This window comes from Salvelinus alpinus, chromosome 6 (assembly GCF_045679555.1).
Source record: "Salvelinus alpinus chromosome 6, SLU_Salpinus.1, whole genome shotgun sequence".
NCBI lineage: Eukaryota > Metazoa > Chordata > Actinopteri > Salmoniformes > Salmonidae > Salvelinus > Salvelinus alpinus.
The window spans coordinates 89,514,314-89,536,547 of record NC_092091.1 but is presented as its reverse complement, the minus strand read 5'-3'; the positions used below and the strand labels follow the sequence as shown (position 1 = coordinate 89,536,547).

The following is a 22,234-nucleotide window of genomic DNA, read 5'->3' as shown; positions in this document are numbered from 1 at the left end:
CATGACAACAACATGGTAGCAACACAACATGGAAGCAGCACAAAACATGGTACAAATATTATTGGGCACAGACAACAGCACAAAGGTCAAGAAGGTAGAGACAACAATACATCACGCGAAGCAGCCACAACTGTCAGTAAGAGTGTCCATGATTGAGTCTTTGAATGAAGAGATTGAGAGAAAACTGTTCAGTTTGAGTGTTTATTGCAGCTCGTTCCAGTCGCTAGCTGTAGCGAACTGAAAAGAGGAGCGACCCAGGGATGTGTGTGCTTTGGGGACCTTTAACAGAATGTGACTGGCAGAGCGGGTGTTGTATGTGGAGGATGAGGGCTGCAATAGATATCTCAGATAGGGGGGAGTGAGGCCTAAGAGGGTTTTATAAATAGCCATCAACCAGTGGGCCTTGCAACGGGTATACAGAGATGACCAGTTTACAGAGGAGTATAGAGGGTAGTGATGTGTCCTATGAGGAGCATTGGTGGCAAATTTGACGGCCGAACGGTAAAGAACATCTAGCCGCTCGAGAGCACCCTTACCTGCCGATCTATAAATGACGTCTCCGTAATCTATCATGGGTAGGATGGTCATCTGAATCAGGGTTAGTTTGGCAGATTAGTTTAGATTGGTCATGTGATTGGAAGGAAGCCTCTCCCCTTGTCAACTCCACCGACTCCACTGTACACTGTTTCTTCTTCTCTCGCCAGGTGCTGGTTGGTGTGGGTGTTCCCATAGTGACCTTGTTGATCATCATCGTTATAGTGAACGTGTTCCAGACACGACTGCCCAGCTGTCTCCCCGCACTACTGCACTCCTGGGACTTCCTGCCTCTCTGGACCCACTCCTTAGAACCCTGGGACCGCGCGGTCGCCGTGGTAGCCGCCAAATGCTGCTGCTGCTGCAAGGGCTGTCGGACCGGACAGGAGGATGAGGAGGAGGAGGAGGAGGAGAAGGAGAAGAAAGGAGGAGGGCCTTTCCTGGAGATGTACGACAACCCTGCCGTGACGAACGGTGTTGACTGGGAGAAAAAGAGGGAGGACAAAGAGGATGACTTGAAAGCAACGCAGCTTTGATGCTTCGTAACACTTCGTAACCGCTTCATGTAGGCATTATAACCCGTCTATAATGTGATTATGGTATTAGGACTCTTCTATGACACGGTTATAAAGGTCCTATGTAGGGTTACAACATTCCAATAACTATTCCAAAATTCCCTGTTGTTTTCCCAGATTTCCTGGTTAGAAGATTCCCAGATTTCCTGTTCAGAGGATTCCTGGATTTCCTGGTTATTTCCTCCTAATTCCAGGAATCTTCTAAACAGGATTTCTGGAAAAACAGGACATTTGGGGAAAAATGAGTATAATTTTGCAACCCTAGTCCCATGTCATGCTTATGAGATGTTAACCGGTGTTATGGCCTATTCCTAGATATCAGTCCGGTGCTACTACCTAGCAGCTTGTAAAGTTGGTCGCATATGAACAACGTAATAATAATAATAATGATGGATTGTATTTATATAGAGCCTTTCTACTAACTGAGAGGGATTCAAACCCCTTTACATAGTAAGGGTGAAACTCACCTCATCCACCACCGATGTGTGGGTGATGCACGGCAGCCATTTTGTGCCAGAACGCTCATCACATCATTCACCTCTCCACCGTGCTAGCTGATGTGTGGGTGATGCACGGCAGCCATTTTGTGCCAGAACGCTCATCACATCTTTCACCTCTCCACCGTGCTAGCTGATGTGTGGGTAATGCACGGCAGCCATTTTGTGCCAGAACGCTCATCACATCATTCACCTCTCCACCGTGCTAGCTGATGTGTGGGTGATGCACGGCAGCCATTTTGTGCCAGAACGCTCATCACATCTTTCACCTCTCCACCGTGCTAGCTGATGTGTGGGTAATGCACGGCAGCCATTTTGTGCCAGAACGCTCATCACATCATTCACCTCTCCACCGTGCTAGCTGATGTGTGGGTGATGCACGGCAGCCATTTTGTGCCAGAACGCTCATCACATCATTCACCTCTCCACCGTGCTAGCTGATGTGTGGGTGATGCACGGCAGCCATTTTGTGCCAGAACGCTCATCACATCATTCACCTCTCCACCGTGCTAGCTGATGTGTGGGTGATGCACGGCAGCCATTTTGTGCCAGAACGCTCATCACATCATTCACCTCTCCACCGTGCTAGCTGATGTGTGGGTGATGCACGGCAGCCATTTTGTGCCAGAACGCTCATCGCATCATTCACCTCTCCACCGTGCTAGCTGATGTGTGGTGAGCGTTCTGGCACAAAATGGCTGCCGATTAGGAATGAGGGGGATGATTAGGTGGCCATGATGGAAATGGATTCCAGGTTGTGAATTTAGCCAGGACCTGTAACAGGGACAACAGGACCTGTAACAGGGACCAACAGGACCTGTAACAGGGACCAACAGGACCTGTAACAGGGACCAACAGGACCTGTCCTTAAGACAAACTACTTATCATATTGCTACTTTTATCAGTAGATTTATTTCTTGACTTTTAGGAAAATACACATCTGTATTATTCATATATTAATATCGTGTATTCTGACTATTTTGATGATCGCAACGCATCGTTTTAAGGTGTTATCATTAAGTAAGTTATTTTGTCAATTAAATACGGTAATTATGTATTCAAGCAGTGGTTGACTGTGATGAATGTACAAATATTTTAGTAATTTATTGTTGAACAGTGTGATTATCTAAGTGTGTTGATGATGTGGGATGATGTGATATGACACTAAATAAATGGAGATGAAATTGAACAGAAACTATATTTATACACATTTTACAAGATTATTTATCACTCTCACTCTCACTCACTCACTCACTCACTCACTCACTCACTAAGGTCTAGACCTTACAATGAAATGCATACCTAAAAGCCCCCTTTCTAGGACACACGTTCCGCTAGCGGAACCCCTGACAACATTCCGCTGAAAAGGCAGCGCGGGAAATGCAAAAATATTTTGTAGAAATATGTAACTTTCACACATTAACAAGTCCAATACAGCAAATGAAAGATAAACATCTTGTTAATCTACCCATCGTGTCCGATTAAAAAAATGTTTTTACAGCGAAAACACAACATATGATTATGTTAGATCACCGCCAAGTCCAAAAAACACACAGCCATTTTCCCAGCCAAAGATAGGAGTCACAAAAAGCAGAAATAGAGATAAAATTAATCACTAACCTTTGATGATCTTCATCAGATGACACTCATAGGACATCATGTTACACAATACATGTATGTTTTGTTCGATAATGTGCATATTTATATCCAAAAATCTCAGTTTACATTGGCGCCATGTTCAGAAATGCCTCCAAAATATCCGACGAAATTGCAGAGTCACATCAAATAACAGAAATACTCATCATAAACTTTGATGAAAGATACATGTTTTACATAGAATTAAAGATACACTTGTTCTTAATGCAACCGCTGTGTCAAATTTCAAAAAAACTTTACGGAAAAAGCACACCATGCAATAATCTGAGACGGCGCTCAGATATAAACAACATTTCTCCGCCATTTTGGAGTCAACAGAAGAAAAAAAATTACATCATAAATATTCCCTTACCTTTGATGATCTTCATCAGAATGCACTCCCAGGAATCCTAGTTCCACAATAAATTGTTGTTTTGTTCGATAATGTCCATTATTTATGTCCAAGTAGCTACTTTTGCTAGCACGTTTAGTACACATGTCCAAACACTCGCACAGGTCCAGGCGAACGTCGGACGAAAACTTAAAAAAGTTATATTACAGGAATAAGCTTGTCAAACTAATTAGAGAATCAATCTTCAGGATGTTGTTATCATAAATATTCAATAACGTTCCAACTGGAGAATTCCTTTGTGTCTACAGAAGTAATGGAACGCAAGACGATATCATGTGGAATGCGCGTGACCAGGAACTGGCACTCTGCCAGACCACTGACTCAAACATCTCCCATCCGGCTCAACATCACAGTAGAGACTTCATTCAACGTTCTACAGACTGTTGACATCTAGTGGAAGGCGTAGGAAGTGCAAACAGATCCATATCTTACTGGGATTTCAATAGGCGATGAGTTGAAAATCGACCAGCCTCAGAATTCTCACTTCCTGTTTGGATTTTTTCTCAGGTTTTTGCCTGCCATATGAGTTCTGTTATACTCACAGACATCATTCAAACAGTTTTAGAAACTTCAGAGTGTTTTCTGTCCAATAGTAATAATAATATGCATATATTAGCATCTGGGACAGAGTAGGAGGCAGTTCACTCTGGGCACGCTATTCATCCAAAGTGAAAATACTATCCCTATCCCTATCCCTAAAAAGTTACCAACAAAGCAGTTTTAAGAAAAAATAATACTAAATTACTAAACTGAACTGATAAAAATAACAAATACTTAAGGAGCACCAGTAAAATAACAGTAGCGAGGCCATATACAGGGGGTACCGGTACAGAGATGAAAAGGGCTTCATTGGCATGGGAAACATGTTTACATTGCCAAAGCAAACGGAATAAAAAATAAACAAAAGGGAAATAAACAAGGGAAACATTACAATCACAAAAGATTTCAAATAATAGAGACATTTCAATGTTATATTATTGGTTATGTACAGTGTTGTAACAATGTGCAAGTAGTCGAAGTATGAAAGGTAAAATAAATAAACAGATATAGGCTGTATTTAGAATGTTGTTTGTGTTCCACTGGTTGCCCTTTTGTCATGGCAACGGGCCACACATCTTGCTGCTGTGACAACACACTTCGCCTAACAGATATGGGATTTATCAATGTTCTATTTGTTTTGAAATTCTTTGTGAGTCTGTCTGATCTGTGGGAAATATATGTCTCTAATGTGGACATACATTTTGTGGGCAGTGTGCACAAAGCCTGTCTTCTCTTGAGAGCCAGGTCTGCCCTCTCTCTCTCTCTCTCTCTCTCTCTCTCTCTCTCTCTCTCTCCCTCTCTGTATCCCCCCTCTCTCTCTCTCGGTTATCTGTCCGTTCTATCTGTCTATCAGAGACACGTGGTGTTTAGGAGGTTTATGGCCGACTACGTGCCCCTCTTCTGGCTCCGGGTCCCACTATCAGTCCATTTATGACACACAGGGGGAGGGAGGGAGAGAGAGAGAGAGAGAAAGAGGGAGAGAGGGAGAGAGAGAGAGAGAGAGAGAGAGAGAGAGAGAGAGAGAGAGAGAGAGAGAGAGAGAGAGAAAAAAAAGAGCATGAAAGAGAAAAAGAGCGAGCAAGGAGAGAGAGAGAGAGAGAGAGAGAGGGAGATACATTTATCTGGACACCCACGGTCTAACACACACACACACACACACACACACACACACACACACACACACACACACACACACACACACACACACACACACACACACACACACACACACACACACACACACACACACACACACACACACACACACACACACACACACACACACACACACACACACACACCACACAGAGAGAGAGAAAGACAGACAGACAGGGGAATTCACGTAGGCAGCATGGCCCTGAGGTGTGTTGATCACCTGCTATCACCTGAGACCTGCAGGTGGAACTAATAAATATAATGGGGAAACTATATGGCGTAACTCACAGTGCCACTAGCGCCAATAACATGTCCTTGACTTTATTCTTTTACAGCACTCCTTAGGTAATCATATGAATAATTATTTGACCAATCCGAAAGCTGTTATACACCTTATTTTGACTGTTATAAACCTTATTTTGACTGTTTGTAAACCTTATTTTGACTGTTGTAAACCTTATTTTGACTGTTGTAAACCTTATTTTGACTGTTGTAAACCAATATAACCTTATTTTGACTGTTGTAAACCAATATAACCTTATTTTGACTGTTATAAACCTTATTTTGACTGTTATAAACCTTATTTTGACTGTTGTAAACCAATATAACCTTATTTTGACTGTTATAAACCTTATTTTGACTGTTATAAACCTTATTTTGACTGTTGTAAACCTTATTTTGACTGTTGTAAACCTTATTTTGACTGTTGTAAACCTTATTTTGACCGTTGTAAACCAATATAACCTTATTTTGACTGTTATAAACCTTATTTTGACTGTTATAAACCTTATTTTGACTGTTGTAAACCAATATAACCTTATTTTGACTGTTATAAACCTTATTTTGACTGTTATAAACCTTATTTTGACTGTTATAAACCTTATTTTGACTGTTATAAACCTTATTTTGACTGTTGTAAACCTTATTTTGACTGTTGTAAACCAATATAACCTTATTTTGACTGTTATAAACCTTATTTTGACTGTTATAAACCTTATTTTGACTTTTGTAAACCTTATTTTGACTGTTATAACCCTTATTTTGACTGTTGTAAAACTTATTTTGACTGTTGTAAACCTTATTTTGACTGTTGTAAATCAATATAACCTTATTTTGACTGTTGTAAACCTTATTTTGACTGTTGTAAACCTTATTTTGACTGTTGTAAACCTTATTTTGACTGTTATAAACCTTATTTTGACTGTTGTAAACCTTATTTTGACTGTTATAAACCTTATTGTGACTGTTATAAACCTTATTTTGACTGTTATAACCCTTATTTTGACTGTTATAAACCTTATTTTGACTGTTTTAAACCTTATTTTGACTGTTATTTTGACTGTAAAGCTTCTGTTTTGTTTATGTGTTTAACTCATTGTTATACATGTGTAATACGGTTACATAGCTGGTGACCAATGCAAAATAATCGATTTGTTTTATTTTTCGGCGTGATAGTTGTAATATAGTAGTATTCATTTATAATACTAGATTTTATTCAATTCTGTTCTCTTCCAATCCAATCCAATCTATTTTATTCCACACCATTCTAATTGTTGCAGTACAGTTTCATAGTTTTACCTAAGACAGAGGTTGTGGCATCCCCCGGTCACACATAGTGATGACCGTCAGCAAAGGGTTTTATCTGGACAGTCAAAGTATCACCATTAAGTTATTAGACAATCTAATCAATAAATACTAATAATCAGTTATTACAGGTCTTATCACGGGATATTACAGGGATAGGCCTCTCTGCTAGTCTCTATATTACAGACTCCTCACCGTTACTACCTGGTGGTGCTAGTCTCTATATTACAGACTCCTCACCGTTACTACCTGGTGGTGCTAGTCTCTATATTACAGACTCCTCACAGTCACTACCTAGGGGTGCTAGTTTCTATATTACAGACTCCTCACCGTTACTACCTGGTGGTGCTAGTCTCTATATTACAGACTCCTCACCGTTACTACCTGGTGGTGCTAGTCTCTATATTACAGACTACTCACCGTTACTACCTGGTGGTGCTAGTCCCTATATTACAGACTCCTCACCGTTACTACCTGGTGGTGCTAGTCTCCTCTGTCACTACCTGGTGGTGCTACTCTCTATACTACAGACTCCTCACAGTCACTACCTGGTGGTGCTAGTCTCTATATTACAGACTCCTCACCGTTACTACCTGGTGGTGCAAGTCTCTATATTACAGACTCCTCACCGTTACTACCTGGTGGTGCAAGTCTCTATATTACAGACTCCTCCTCAGTCACTACCTGGTGGTGCTAGTCTCTATAATACAGACTCCTCACCGTTACTACCTGGTGGTGCAAGTCTCTATATTACAGACTCCTCACCGTCACTACCTGGTGGTGCTAGTCTCTATATTACAGACTCCTCCTCAGTCACTACCTGGTGGTGCTAGTCTCTATATTACAGACTCCTCACCGTCACTACCTGGTGGTGCTAGTCTCCTCAGTCATTACCTGGTGGTGCTAGTCTCCTCAGTCACTAACTGGGGGTGCTAATCTCCTCAGTCACTACCTGGTGGTGCTAGTCTCCTCAGTCACTACCTGGTGGTGCTAGTCTCCTCAGTCACTACCTGGTGGTGCTAGTCTCCTCAGTCACTACCTGGTGGTGCTAGTCTCCTCAGTCACTACCTGGTGGTGCTAGTCTCCTCAGTCACTACCTGGTGGTGCTAGTCTCCTCGGTCACTAACTGGTGGTGCTAGTCTCTATATTACAGTCTTCTCAGTCACTACCTGGTGGTGCTAGTCTCTATATTACAGACTTCTCAGTCACTACCTGGTGGTGCTAGTCTCCTCAGTCACTACCTGGTGGTGCTAGTCTCCTCGGTCACTACCTGGTGGTGCTAGTCTCTATATTACAGACTCCTCAGTCACTACCTGGTGGTGCTAGTCTCCTCAGTCTACCTGGTGGTGCTAGTCTCCTCGGTCACTACCTGGTGGTGCTAGTCTCCTCAGTCACTACCTGGTGGTGCTAGTCTCCTCGGTCACTACCTGGTGGTGCTAGTCTCCTCGGTCACTACCTGGTGGTGCTAGTCTCCTCAGTCACTACCTGGTGGTGCTAGTCTCCTCGGTCACTACCTGGTGGTGCTAGTCTCCTCAGTCACTACCTGGTGGTGCTAGTCTCCTCGGTCACTACCTGGTGGTGCTAGTCTCCTCGGTCACTACCTGGTGGTGCTAGTCTCCTCGGTCACTACCTGGTGGTGCTAGTCTCCTCAGTCACTACCTGGTGGTGCTAGTCTCCTCGGTCACTACCTGGTGGTGCTAGTCTGTATTTTACAGACTCCTCAGTCACTACCTGGTGGTGCTAGTCTCCTCGGTCACTACCTGCTGGTGCTAGTCTCCTCGGTCACTACCTGGTGGTGCTAGTCTCCTCAGTCACTACCTGGTGGTGCTAGTCTCCTCGGTCACTACCTGGTGGTGCTAGTCTCCTCGGTCACTACCTGGTGGTGCTAGTCTCCTCAGTCACTACCTGGTGGTGTTAGTCTCCTCGGTCACTACCTGGTGGTGCTAGTCTCCTCAGTCACTACCTGGTGGTGCTAGTCTCCTCGGTCACTACCTGGTGGTGCTAGTCTCCTCGGTCACTACCTGGTGGTGCTAGTCTCCTCGGTCACCAGCTGGTGGTGCTAGTCTCCTCGGTCACTACCTGGTGGTGCTAGTCTCCTCGGTCACTACCTGGTGGTGCTAGTCTCCTCGGTCACTACCTGGTGGTGCTAGTCTCCTCGGTCACTACCTGGTGGTGCTAGTCTCCTCAGTCACTACCTGGTGGTGTTAGTCTCTATATTACAGACTCCTCAGTCACTACCTGGTGGTGCTAGTCTCTATATTACAGACTCCTCAGTCACTACCTGGTGGTGCTAGTTTCCTCAGTCACTACCTGGTGGTGCTAGTCTCCTCAGTCACTACCTGGTGGTGCTGTGTAGAAAGGATAACGGACCTATATTCATGACTTTCCAGCTTGCTAATAATCACAAGACAGTCAGGGAGCACATTCCAAAAACTATGAATGGAGGACTATTTACCGCAAATTTTGATGGCAAAGAAATATAACCAATATTGAGTGCGGCCCTCCGGACCTCGTTGAAGACCGATGGCGCCTCTCGGGACAAAACTAGTTTGACACCCCTGATCTAATGGTTAAGGTTAGGGATTGGAAATGAAAGCTAATCCTCTGTCTGTAGCTAGCGGGTGAAATACATCTGCAATGGGGGTCTGTTCAGGTGGGTGCAACGTTACAAAACATAACTTTACGTGTTCAGGTATAGAAATGTGTTGTGCAGATAGATCAGGTACGAGTGTTTGTCATGCAGAACTAACTTGAAGGGACTGTGAGGGACTGACTGAATGGGATGGTTTGCTGGCTCACTCACGCCACCTGCTGGACTTCTGATGTTACAACACCCCGTTTCCTGGATACAGTATCAAATCCTCTCACACATTTCACTGCTATTCTGCTGCTGTTGTTGTTGTTCCAGACAATATCATCCACGTTACCCTATTCTGCTATTCTGTTGTTGTTGTTGTTCCAGACAATATCATCCACGTTACCCTCTTCCGCTATTCTGTTGTTGTTGTTGTTCCAGACAATATCATCCACGTTTCCCTCTTCTGCTATTCTGTTGTTGTTGTTGTTCCAGACAATATCATCCACGTTTCCCTCTTCTGCTATTCTGTTGTTGTTGTTCCAGACAATATCATCCACGTTTCCCTCTTCTGCTATTCTGTTGTTATTGTTGTTGTTCCAGACAATATGGAGCCACTGATGTGCTCTGTTTCACCATCTAGTGCTGGATTGGTCAAGTTAGCCTGGAGTGATGTGCTCTGTTTCACCATCTAGTCCTGGATTGGTCAAATTAGCCTGGAGTGATGTGCTCTGTTTCACCATCTAGTCCTGGATTGGTCAAGTTAGCCTGGAGTGATGTGCTCTGTTTCACCATCTAGTCCTGGATTGGTCAAGTTAGCCTGGAGTGATGTGCTCTGTTTCACCATCTAGTGCCTGATTGGTCAAGTTAGCCTGGAGGGATGTGCTCTGTTTCACCATCTAGTGCTGGATTGGTCAAGTTAGCCTGGAGTGATGTGCTCTGTTTTACCATCTAGTCCTGGATTGGTCAAGTTAGCCTGGAGTGATGTGCACTGTTTCACCATCTAGTCCTGGATTGGTCACGTTAGCCTGGAGTGATGTGCTCTGTTTTACCATCTAGTCCTGGATTGGTCAAGTTAGCCTGGAGTGATGTGAACTGTTTTACCATCTAGTCCTGGATTGGTCAAGTTAGCCTGGAGTGATGTGCTCTGTTTCACCATCTAGTCCTGGATTGGTCAAGTTAGCCTTGAGTGATGTGCTCTGTTTTACCATCTAGTGCTGGATTGGTCAAGTTAGCCTGGAGTGATGTGCACTGTTTCACCATCTACTGCTGGATTGGTCAAGTTAGCCTGGAGTGTTGTGCTCTGTTTCACCATCTACTGCTGGATTGGTCAAGTTAGCCTGGAGTGATGTGCTCTGTTTCACCATCTAGTGCTAGATTGGTCAAGTTAGCCTGGAGTGATGTGCTCTGTTTTACCATCTACTGCTGGATTGGTCAAGTTAGCCTGGAGTGATGTGCTCTGTTTCACCATCTAGTCCTGGATTGGTCAAGTTAGCCTGGAGTGATGTGCTCTGTTTTACCATCTAGTCCTGGATTGGTCAAGTTAGCCTGGAGTGATGTGCTCTGTTTTACCATCTAGTCCTGGATTGGTCAAGTTAGCCTGGAGTGATGTGCTCTGTTTCACCATCTAGTCCTGGATTGGTCAAGTTAGCCTGGAGTGATGTGCTCTGTTTTACCATCTAGTCCTGGATTGGTCAAGTTAGCCTGGAGTGATGTGCTCTGTTTTACCATCTAGTCCTGGATTGGTCAAGTTAGCCTGGAGTGATGTGCTCTGTTTCACCATCTAGTCCTGGATTGGTCAAGTTAGCCTGGAGTGATGTGCTCTGTTTCACCATCTAGTCCTGGATTGGTCAAGTTAGCCTTGAGTGATGTGCACTGTTTCACCACTGTATCACTTGACAATATTATTTGCCTTCCAAGCTAGTCGTGGTCTGTGTCCCAATAATCTCTCCTTTCTCCTTCGAAGTGTGCACTTGAGCACTTCCCTTAATGGATTTCAAAGGAAATGACTAGTACTGTAGGTCTACATGTGAACTCTGTCTAGCCCATGAATCAATAGGGAGTAGTGAACGAGTGCACACTTCATGACGAAGAGGGATTATTAGGACACGCTCATATCGTCTCTCCATCTGTTGTGAGGACAGACGCTGGGAGATGAGACGCAAGTACGGGGAGTGAACATTTAATAAACAACGGACATGAAACAGAACACGGACAGCGTCTGGACAGGGTGAAAAAAGAAACGACAACAATGTTGACACGGGGAACAAACTGAGGAACAGACAGATATAGAAGGGGCAATAAACAAAGTGAAGGAGTCCAGGTGAGTCCAATGAGCGCTGATGCGCGTAACGATGGTGACAGGTGTGAGTAATGCTGGGCAGCCTGTCTGCCTCGAGCGCTAGAGAGGGGGAGCGGCAGGCAGGCGTGACAAACTATTTTTGTACCTGGGAGTGAATGGTGATCGATGCATTTTCTACCTTGGTGATAAGATAAGATAGCATGAGATGAAAGTAGATGTTGAAAACTGATTGAAGATCGTTGGTACATATTGGTTGGGGTGAGATAGGCCTTTATAGGTGTCACGGACGTAGTCGTGAACCCCCGATCTCCCACGGGAGATAACCAACGTCTTGACCAATGAGAGCAAGAGGAAATGTCCTTATTTGGGCAGGGTTACCTCATAACCAGACCCTGAGGTTGACTCATGTCCGCCACATAGGCATACCTGGCCTGTAGGTCTACATCACGTTGTGAAATAATACAGGTATATTTCATATGACCTATAGTGAAACATTACACAATATACATTTATGGTGTCACATCTCTATCCTTACATTGCTATAATAAGCCCCTATAGCATTGCTATAATAAGCCCTGTCGTGCTATAATAAGCCCCTATAGCATTGCTATAATAAGCCCTGTCATGCTATAATAAGCCCCTATAGCATTGCTATAATAAGCCCTGTCATGCTATAATAAGCCCCTATAGCACTAATATAATAAGCCCTGTCATGCTATAATAAGCCCCTATAGCATTGCTATAATAAGCCCCGATAGCATTGCTATAATAAGCCCTGTCATGTTATAATAAGCACATATAGCACTAATATAATAAGCCCTGTCATGCTATAATAAGCCCTGTCATGCTATAATAAGCCCCGATAGCATTGCTATAATAAGGCCTGTCATGCTATAATAAGCCCCTATAGCATTGCTATAATAAGCCCTGTCATGCTATAATAAGCCCCGATAGCATTGCTATAATAAGGCCTGTCATGCTATAATAAGGCCTGTCATGCTATAATAAGCCCTGTCATGCTATAATAAGCCCTGTCATGCTATAATAAGCCCTGTCATGCTATAATAAGCCCCTATAGCATTGCTATAATAAGCCCTGTCATGCTATAATAAGCCCCTATAGCATTGCTATAATAAGCCCTGTCATGCTATATTAAGCCCCTATAGCATTGCTATAATAAGCGCTGTCATGCTATAATAAGCCCCTATAGCATTGCTATAATAAGCCCTGTCATGCTATAATAAGCCCCTATAGCATTGCTATAATAAGCCCTGTTATGTTCAGGCTAAGTTGTAACTTCAATCTTCTCTCATATTTCAGTAATGTTCTGTATCATGTTGATTAAACTGTGGAAACTTGTTTTTTGATAAAATAATTTTGACTTGACACAGATCTGATACCTCTTCCTCTCCATGACCCATCGCTGTGAAACTGACAGCACTTCTATAAGTTCTATGGTCTTTTCTCATTTGGGCAAAAGTCAGTTCTCCGTCCTCTCTCCTCCGCCCTCTCTCCTCCGTCCTCTCTCCTCTCTCCTCCGTCCTCTCTCCTCCGTGACCCGGAAACCGATAAGTGGTCGAGTGGTGGAGGAGATGTCAGTTCATTAGTAGGTTGAACGGAAGACTTGTCCTCCCCTCCTCGACAGTCACCTTTCCCCCAAGGATAGTCATGTGTATCCTACCTGAGTCCTTCACGAAAGAGTTTTGATATCTTCTCACACACCCTTTTAATCAGCTGTTGTTCTGTCTGAGGAGAAAAGCATAGACGTTTAAAAACAGTAGGCTACTTATTGTTTTATCTAAATGTAAATAAAACATTTTTTTATCACTTTATGCATTTATTGTGGGATCCACCACTGTAGACGTTATCTGCCTGCCTCATTTTTCAAAATGAATGCCAGAGAGGAAGGAGAGAGGATGTAGGAGTTAAGCAAATCAAATTGAGAAAAGACCTCTGACTTCCTGGTTAAATTCCCCAAAATTCTAAATAAAAATCCTAGGTTAAAAATCTGACAGATTGATCATCTACAGCGTCAAGTTCATTCCACTGAGGGCCAAATGTCTGCGGGTTTTTTGCTCCTTCTTTGCACTTGATTGACGAATTAAAGTCACTAATTAGTTATTGATTGGTGAAGAGGAGAACAGAGGGGGGGGAACTGGTACTCTTGATGCCGAGTCGAGACAGACAAGAGGACAGAGGAACCAGAGAGTGCAGATCTGGGGTCTGTCTTTGGGGAAAGAGGAATGACCTTTTTACATCTAAATGTGCTTGCTGCTACAAATGTATGAGATTTATCTAATTACACACCACTAGGACTGGGATTACACACCATTAGGACTAGTATTACACACCACTAGGACTACACACCACTAGGACTGAGATTACACACCACTGGCACTGAGACTACACACCATTAGGACTACACAACACTAGGACTGAGATTACACACCACTGGCACTGAGACTACACACCATTAGGACTACACAACACTAGGACTGAGATTACACACCACTAGGACTGAGATTACACACCATTAGGACTACACAACACTAGGACTGAGATTACACACCATTAGGACTACACAACACTAGGACTGAGATTACACACCACTAGGACTGAGATTACACACCATTAGGACTAGGATTACACACCACTAGGTCTGAGATTACACACCACTAGGACTGGGATTACACACCACTAGGACTACACAACACTAGGACTAGGACTACACACAGTTAGGACTAGGACTACACACCACTAGGACTGAGACTACACACCACTAGGACTGGGCTTACACACCATTAGGACTACACAACCCTAGGACTAGGACTACACACCACTAGGACTGAGATTACACACCACTAGGACTGAGATTACACACCACTGGCACTGAGACTACACACCACTAGGACTAGGACTACACACCATTAGGACTAGGACTACACACCATTAGGACTAGGATTACACACCACTAGGACTGAGATTACACACCACTAGGACTGGGATTACACACCACTAGGACTACACAACACTAGGACTAGGACTACACACCATTAGGACTAGGACTACACACCACTAGGACTGAGACTACACACCACTAGGACTGGGATTACACACCATTAGGACTACACAACCCTAGGACTACACACCACTAGGACTGATATTACACACCACTAGGACTAGGACTACACACCATTAGGACTAGGATTACACACAACTAGGACTGAGACTACACACCACTAGGACTGGGATTACACACCACTGGCACTGAGACTACACACCACTAGGACTAAGACTACACACCACTAGGACTAAGACTACACACCATTAGGACTAGGACTACACAACACTAGGATTAAATAGAAATTGTTTTTAAACAGATTCGACATTCTTAAAGCATTCATTCGAAGAGTAAGAACAGCAAACCGCTGATAACTCTGACACGGGTAACTCTACAGAACCCAGAGTAAACACTCAGTTCGTCGATTACATTTTAAGGAACATTTATTTTCAACATGAAGATCAGGGGAGAGCGCGAACGCAGTCCCCCACTACCATAAATTATGCAATCGAGATTTCCACATTTGAGAAATTCGCAGGGGTCAGCACAGCCGGAGTGCAATGGCTGAGCCTCGCCCTGGGTGAACCGCCTTCTTGATCACGGTGTCTCCCTTGCCAGGTAAGTATGAGTTGTACACGTTGGTAGAGGGGGTCTGATTCCAGGGCAAAGGTGTTTGACTCACGGTTACCACTTCTACTACTGATAATATCACATCATATCGAACAAGGTTTAATGACATTTATGAATACGGTTGCGGACAAAGCGGTGGAAAAGCGATGCACTTTGTTTTACTATATTATATCACTGTCCGACTGTATTCCCATCATGCAACACGGTAGAAATCCTATACATTGCATTGTTTGAATAAATGTCCGTCTGATTACACAGAAGTAGGCGATGTACCAAAATGCTGAAATCGCGTTCGTGCACACACAGCCAACCGAATGACACCAACTATTTCTGGTGTTTTGTAGCGTTCCAGACGTTGTAGGAATAGTTTCATCACGCTTGTTTCCTGCTCTCCGTAAAATATGATTCCACCATCGACCACAGGGAAGCAACGACCCTCAGACATGGAGGAGAAACAGTCGCCTACTACTTCATCAACAACAAGACACACTAGTAGCTACTAGGGGTGTGCTGACATGGACATACTCGTATTTGTAATTTATCATAGTAGCAGGCAGCAGGACTCTAAATGATGATCCTATGATCAGACCAGAAACATGCCAGGAAAAGAGAGAGGATGAAATGATGAAGCCAGCGGAGGATGAAATTCAGCTTCACTCTATCCAATCAGAGCAGCAGGATCAACCTACAGCCCGCCCTTCTCTTTACAGACAGGAAAACTAGCCAGGTGATTTATTATTTATGACTGACTCAAAGACAGGACAGTGTGGTTTAGAAACTCTGTGACTGACTGGTATGAGAAAGAGTCTTGCTGGTGTAATAAATATCATTTATTATAACACAAGCATATTTGCTAATACATTGTTATAACTAACTTCTTTCCAAACAGGGTTTCTCACAAACTCATAGCAGATACGGAGACCCACACACACCCAGAGACAGATGGCTGACACAGGCCTTTTCATAAAGACTGATAAGAAAAGTGGTGCCTGGTACTGCATATCACGAGAAACTGAGACACACACATACCCAAGGACAGAGGGCTGACGTAAACCTTTCATAAACACAGATAAGACAGGAACATCTTCGCACACACAAAAACTCCTCTTCAGTCTGAACATTTTACAGAGACACACAGAAATGTCAAAATAGGAACATCTACGCACACACCTAATCTCCTGTTTTAGCTGAACATTTCTGAAGACAAAGAACTCTACTCAGAGCCAATGGGACAGTGATACTGGCCTGAAGGAGACCTCGCCCAACTCATCAGAACCAACCAGAGGACCAGAACTTCCAGACTCAACCTACTTTCTGTACTGTATAAAATGTATATGCACTCTGTTATCTGGGCTTCTTTCGGATAGTTCCATTTGAGCTTGATGAAAAGGGTCCGTGCACGCTATTTCAGATATCTTTACCTCTGAATAAATTGCATTTAATTAAACCTCATCCACCCTGTCCAGAGTCTCTACTTCGTCTCAGTTCTCCAGTAAACATGTTTTATCAACAAATGGTAGCAGAGGATGGTTTTCTTCTCTGAATTCGGTCCATAAAAAGTTGATAGAGAAAAGAGACAAGTGAGAGACGGATCAGAAAGGAAGGGTGACCTGTCGAAGGAGCAGCCGGGAATCTAGCTCACCTCAGGAAACTGATCTATAAGGCCTACAAAACAAAGGTAAGCAGAAACCTGTTAAATCAAAAATCTGCATATTGTATATTAGGAAAATCCAAATTAAAGATCAGAAGTACTGAGGTTGAGTATGGGTTACTGTCAAATTTATGATAAATGTCTATTGTAAATGTAAAAGTAAACATGTAAAGATATCTGAGATATAGAGAGTCACATAGTCGGGTAGAAGCCGTGAGACTCAGATTCATATAGTCGGGTAGAAGCCGTGAGAATCTAAGTAAATGGGTGTTGTGATAAATCCACATAGTCGGGTAGAAGATAATTGTAACTGACTTGATAAAAAGATTCAGACAGTCGGGTTGAGTGAGAATTCCGTGAGAATCCAAGTCTAGAAAAGGTTCCCCAGACTTAACAACATTTGATTGGTTAAAACACTTGGAAGTTACCTAGGGGGAATCAACAAAATAAAACAAAAATACAAGTTCAGATAGTCGGGCGAATGGTTGACGTGGCACTTAACTAAATGCACTGTGAAGAACTTAACCTGCGATCAATGTGTTAGTGTTGTTATGTAATAAAACTAAATGTGGAAATGTTAATTTGAAATGTTGTGTAAGATTGGCCTTTTCACGAGACTCACTAGTTGATAACTTTTGGGAGGACAGCTGAGTTTTCTTTTGGCCCGTGGTGCAGCCGCCGAGCTGAAAACTGACTTGTATTTGTCCTCTATCGTGATGTTGGTATTTCCATAATTCCTAAAATTGAATTGATAATTATTTTAGCAGCGCTTGAGTTCGTTGATATATTGTTCCCGAAGGGCGATTCTGATACCTTCTGGAAAGTATATAACAACTCGAAAAACTGAAAAACGCTGATAACTTTTGCAGAATAATTCCTACAATTGAATTAATAATTATTTTAGCAGCGCTTGAGTTCGTGTATATATTGTTCCCGAAGGGCGATTCTGATACCTTCTGGGAAAATATATAACAACTCGAAAAACTGAAAAACGCTGATAACTTTTGCAAAATAATTCCTACAATTGAATTGATAATTATTTTAGCAGCGCTTGAGTTCGTAGATATATTGTTCCCGAAGGGCGATTCTGATACCTTCTGGGAAAATATATGGCAACTCGAAAAACTGAAAAACGCTGATAACTTTTGCAAAATAATTCATATAATTGAATTGATAATTATTTAAGCAGCGCTTGAGTTCGTTGATATATTGTTCCCGAAGGGCGATTCTGATACCTTCTGGGAAAATATATAACAACTCGAAAAACTGAAAAACGCTGATAACTTTTGCAAAATAATTCCTATAATTGAATTGATAATTATTTTAGCAGCGCTTGAGTTCGTAGATATATTGTTCCAGAAGGGCGATTCTGATACCTTCTGGGAAAATATATAACAACTCGATTAACAAAATCTGTTTAACAGTAATAACTGCTGTAAATAATTCTTTGTGTACGAGTGTGGGGCACCAGAGATAAGTCGGTGTCAGCACCGAGAATACATTGCTGGCCTCGGCCAGTGACGGGCTAAGTGCACTAAGATAGTCAAACCTGATCCTGAAATTTACCATGGCAGCCGCTAATGGCCCAAAACTAGAGTTCAATGAATACCTAGAACAAAAAATACAGGACAGGGCAGGGGGAAAGGAACAATATAAATGTACAGGCCCCAATCTCAAGACCTCGTGGGAGGGCCAATCAGACTTTGAAGGCTAAGATAGATGTGTGGTACACCAAGAGAGGGAGGTCATATGCCCGCTCTTGATGTACAACAAATCACAAGGTCCAATGGCAGGGTATAAAGTATTTACATGTGAAGGCACTTGTGTAAAGATATCTGCCATTTATTCTGATATATCTTAGAAACGGGGCTAGTTGCAACTAGGAGTATCCGTAAGATAAGTGAGAAGTAATGACACATCTTAGAAATGGGGCTAGTTGCTAGAACTAGGAGTATCCATAAGATTGAAGTGTCTGTTCAAGTTTGTATCAGTGTCCGGGACTAGAAGTTAGTGTAAGTTGAAGATGTAAGTTGTTGGCAACCTCGTACACGCCTCGGACACCCTTCTAGGTAGCATCGGAATAAGGGGTTCTTTAATAGGTCTAGACATGGTATGGAACACGAATGTAAGGGGGTGTTGTAACCTTTGACCTGCATCATGGCTGTCTCTTGAAGTCTGATCAGCTTCGGGGGATGGTCATGTAGATAAAGCATTTGTGGTCATTTGGTATACTGGTTTTGAGGTAAATTAATATGTAAGGACTCTAGAAATTGCCACCATAGACATGTTTTTCTAAAAATCCATGAGTTTAGATGAAGCCAAACAGTGAGACATTTAGTTAAAATTTGGAAACAAAACAGTTGTTACAGACAGATAAGGGAAAGGGCAGACAGACAGGCCCTCCCTACACTGCTGAGACCTTGAAGGTTTGAGAGCAGAGAGGGGAGTTTCGGAAGGGGCGCCAGGACATGGATAACAGAATGGGTAGATAACAGTTACTGAATGGAGACATGAAAGGGGCGCTCCTACATGATAATGTAGAACATAAGAATATTTTACTATTCTTACCTAAGTCATTATTTAGAATAGGTAAGGTTGTTACCTGGCTAGAGCCAGGTATCAAGAGGGGGATGGGTACATTGTGGTCTAGGATAGGATGGGGCCTATTGGATAATAAACTAATTATAAAAAAATAATAATAATAATAATAATTATAGCTAACAAATAGGTATAGAAGTTAAATATATAATCAGATAAAACAAATGAGAAACTGGTGGTTAACCAAATCTGTATGTCCAGGATTTTATGCGTTACAGATGAATTAAAGGAGAAGGTGATTCACTCGACCTGGGGGCATATCGCACTTGGAGGGTGAGACACACTGACACTGCCGAATGATCACAGAGTTAAGGAGAAGAACTGATGCTAATAAAGCTCAGGGGTCAACTCCTTAATGAAGAATTCCCTGACCCCGACCTTTCCTCACTGTGTACGTTCATAGAAGTGAAAGTGTTGCTTGATCTCTAGCTGATGATGTGTTCTCTGGGAGAGGATGGGGTTTTACAGGACTGCTTGTGGTCCTGAGCTGTCTGTTTAGGATACGATGGGGATGTTACCATCACAGTGCTGCCAGAACCACCACCAGTTCCAACGGACCAGGGTTCAGCCGGCCTCCTCCACCACTTCAAGACCAAGTCCCACGCCACCACCTAAGCTCTCCAATCTGGTACAGGTAATAAATGTAAAAGACATCTCAGATAGTGAACAATTGGGGACTGAAACTGGTTATGAGGAAAGGGAGAATATGTGGTTGGCCTGCAAAACAATAAATAGAAAGGACTGTGTCGTATGTGGACATGCCAGACCTATTCTGGCTGCTCACCCATTTGCCCTAAGTAATGGGGAAGGTTGGATGTGCATATTGGAAAGTTTAAGCCAAATTCAACCCTGTGTAAAACTCTGAGTCTTGTGTTCCCAGAAGTCCCTCCCCAGAAGACACCATGGGGGGTTAAGGCATATGGGGGATATTACAGCTGTAACACTGGTACAGGTAGGGGTATAGACTATGGGAGGCTCCCTACTGCTACCTGCATCACCAATGCCACTATTAACTGGAGGTGTTGCTGATGTATGGTGGATGTGTGGACCTGCCAGGCGATTGACCCCATTTTGAAAGGAGATTGTCAGGGCACATGTGCTTTGGCCAGTCTGATAACACCATTGCCTATTATTGAGGTTACAGCTGACCAACTTCTGAGAGCTGCACATGACACAGAGGCTCGGAACCAACCCAGGAGATGGCAGAGCCGTGACGCTTCTTGGTCCGAGGGTACAGATAACATCCACACCAACCTGTTGGGGTCCCAATAGGGGTCCCCCACGAATTCCAGGCATTAAACAGAAATGATGGTCTGTGGCATCTGATGCCCACCATTGGCCCAGCTATTGGTGATACTAAACAAAATGCCTGGATCAATTATCTTTAATATAATCAACAATGATTTGTCAACTACACCCACACTGCACTTAGGGGGATGGCTGAACAATTGGATGCCACCTCTCGAACTGCTAGACAGAATAGGCTAGCACTAGACATGATACTGGCCAACCAGGGAGGTGTATGTAAAATGATTGGAGAACAGTGTTGCACGTTTGTCCCTAACAATACTAGTCCGGATGGGAGCATTTCAAAAAGCTCTGAGTGGGTTGGCAAGGTTATCGGTGGAGATGGAGGGTCTTGCAGGTGTGGAGGAGAGTGGACTGTTCCCCTGGCTGGGTGGTTGGTTTGGTAAGTGCACTACAATGATGGATACTGGCACTACAATGATGGTTACTGGATTTCTGACTCTAGTTGTTGTTTTTCTTATGCTCATGTGCTGTGCTACCTGTATCATACCTTGTTTGAAGAAGTCTGTTACAGATGGGACAAGGACCTCTGGTATGATGCCGTTGCTTGATGCTCCAGTTGGAGAGGCTGATACGGAATCAAGCTTTCGCAGGAGAGTGGGCCTGACAGAGGAGGACCCTTGGTTTGCTGTAGTAGAGGTTGTCGAATGAATAAAAAGTGATGTTTGTCCTCCCTGTTGTGAAGGTTTGAAGTTCCCGGGTGGCGACGAGCCCACCTGGTACAGGTTGTATAGAGGGATGGACCTGAGGGTTTAACATTTTCTCGTTTTTTGGTTAAAAAATTAGGTAATTGGACTCAACAAGGTTTCGAGGCGGTCCATGGACAATTGGCAGCTACATCCCTGATGGCATTCCAAAATAGAATCGCGGTGGATATGTTGTTGGCTGAACGCGGAGGTGTTTGTGCCATGTTCGGGGAGCAATGTTGTACTTTCATTCCCAATAACACAGCAACTGATGGTAGTCTTACTGTTGCCTTAGAGGGTCTTCGTACACTTAATGAGAAGATGAAGCACCACTCCGGGGTTGACACCTCTATGTGGGACTCTTGGATGGATGCGTTTGGGAAATATAAGATGCTTGTTTCCTCCATACTGGTATCTATATCTGTCTTCACTGCGATACTGGTGCTTTGTGGATGCTGCTGCATTCCATGTATTCGAACGCTGACCACTAG

General features: G+C 43.2%; 1 protein-coding gene and 1 non-coding gene across 2 annotated transcripts in view; one reads left to right on the top strand and one right to left on the bottom strand.

Moving 5' to 3' along the window:
- Positions 1–2,779, top strand: part of LOC139579792 (sodium-dependent phosphate transport protein 2B-like) — a 24,314-nt gene extending 21,535 nt beyond the window's left edge. Inside the window, exon 14 of the mRNA XM_071408612.1 lies at positions 705–2,779. Coding sequence (XP_071264713.1) covers positions 705–1,070 — 366 coding nt within the window. The 3' untranslated portion in view covers positions 1,071–2,779. The remainder of the gene's footprint in view (positions 1–704) is intronic.
- A 12,553-nt stretch (positions 2,780–15,332) lies between these two features.
- Positions 15,333–15,496, bottom strand: LOC139579832 (U1 spliceosomal RNA). Its single transcript, XR_011675847.1, has one exon. It is a non-coding gene; the product is annotated as a U1 spliceosomal RNA (small nuclear RNA).
- Positions 15,497–22,234: the final 6,738 nt, after the last annotated feature.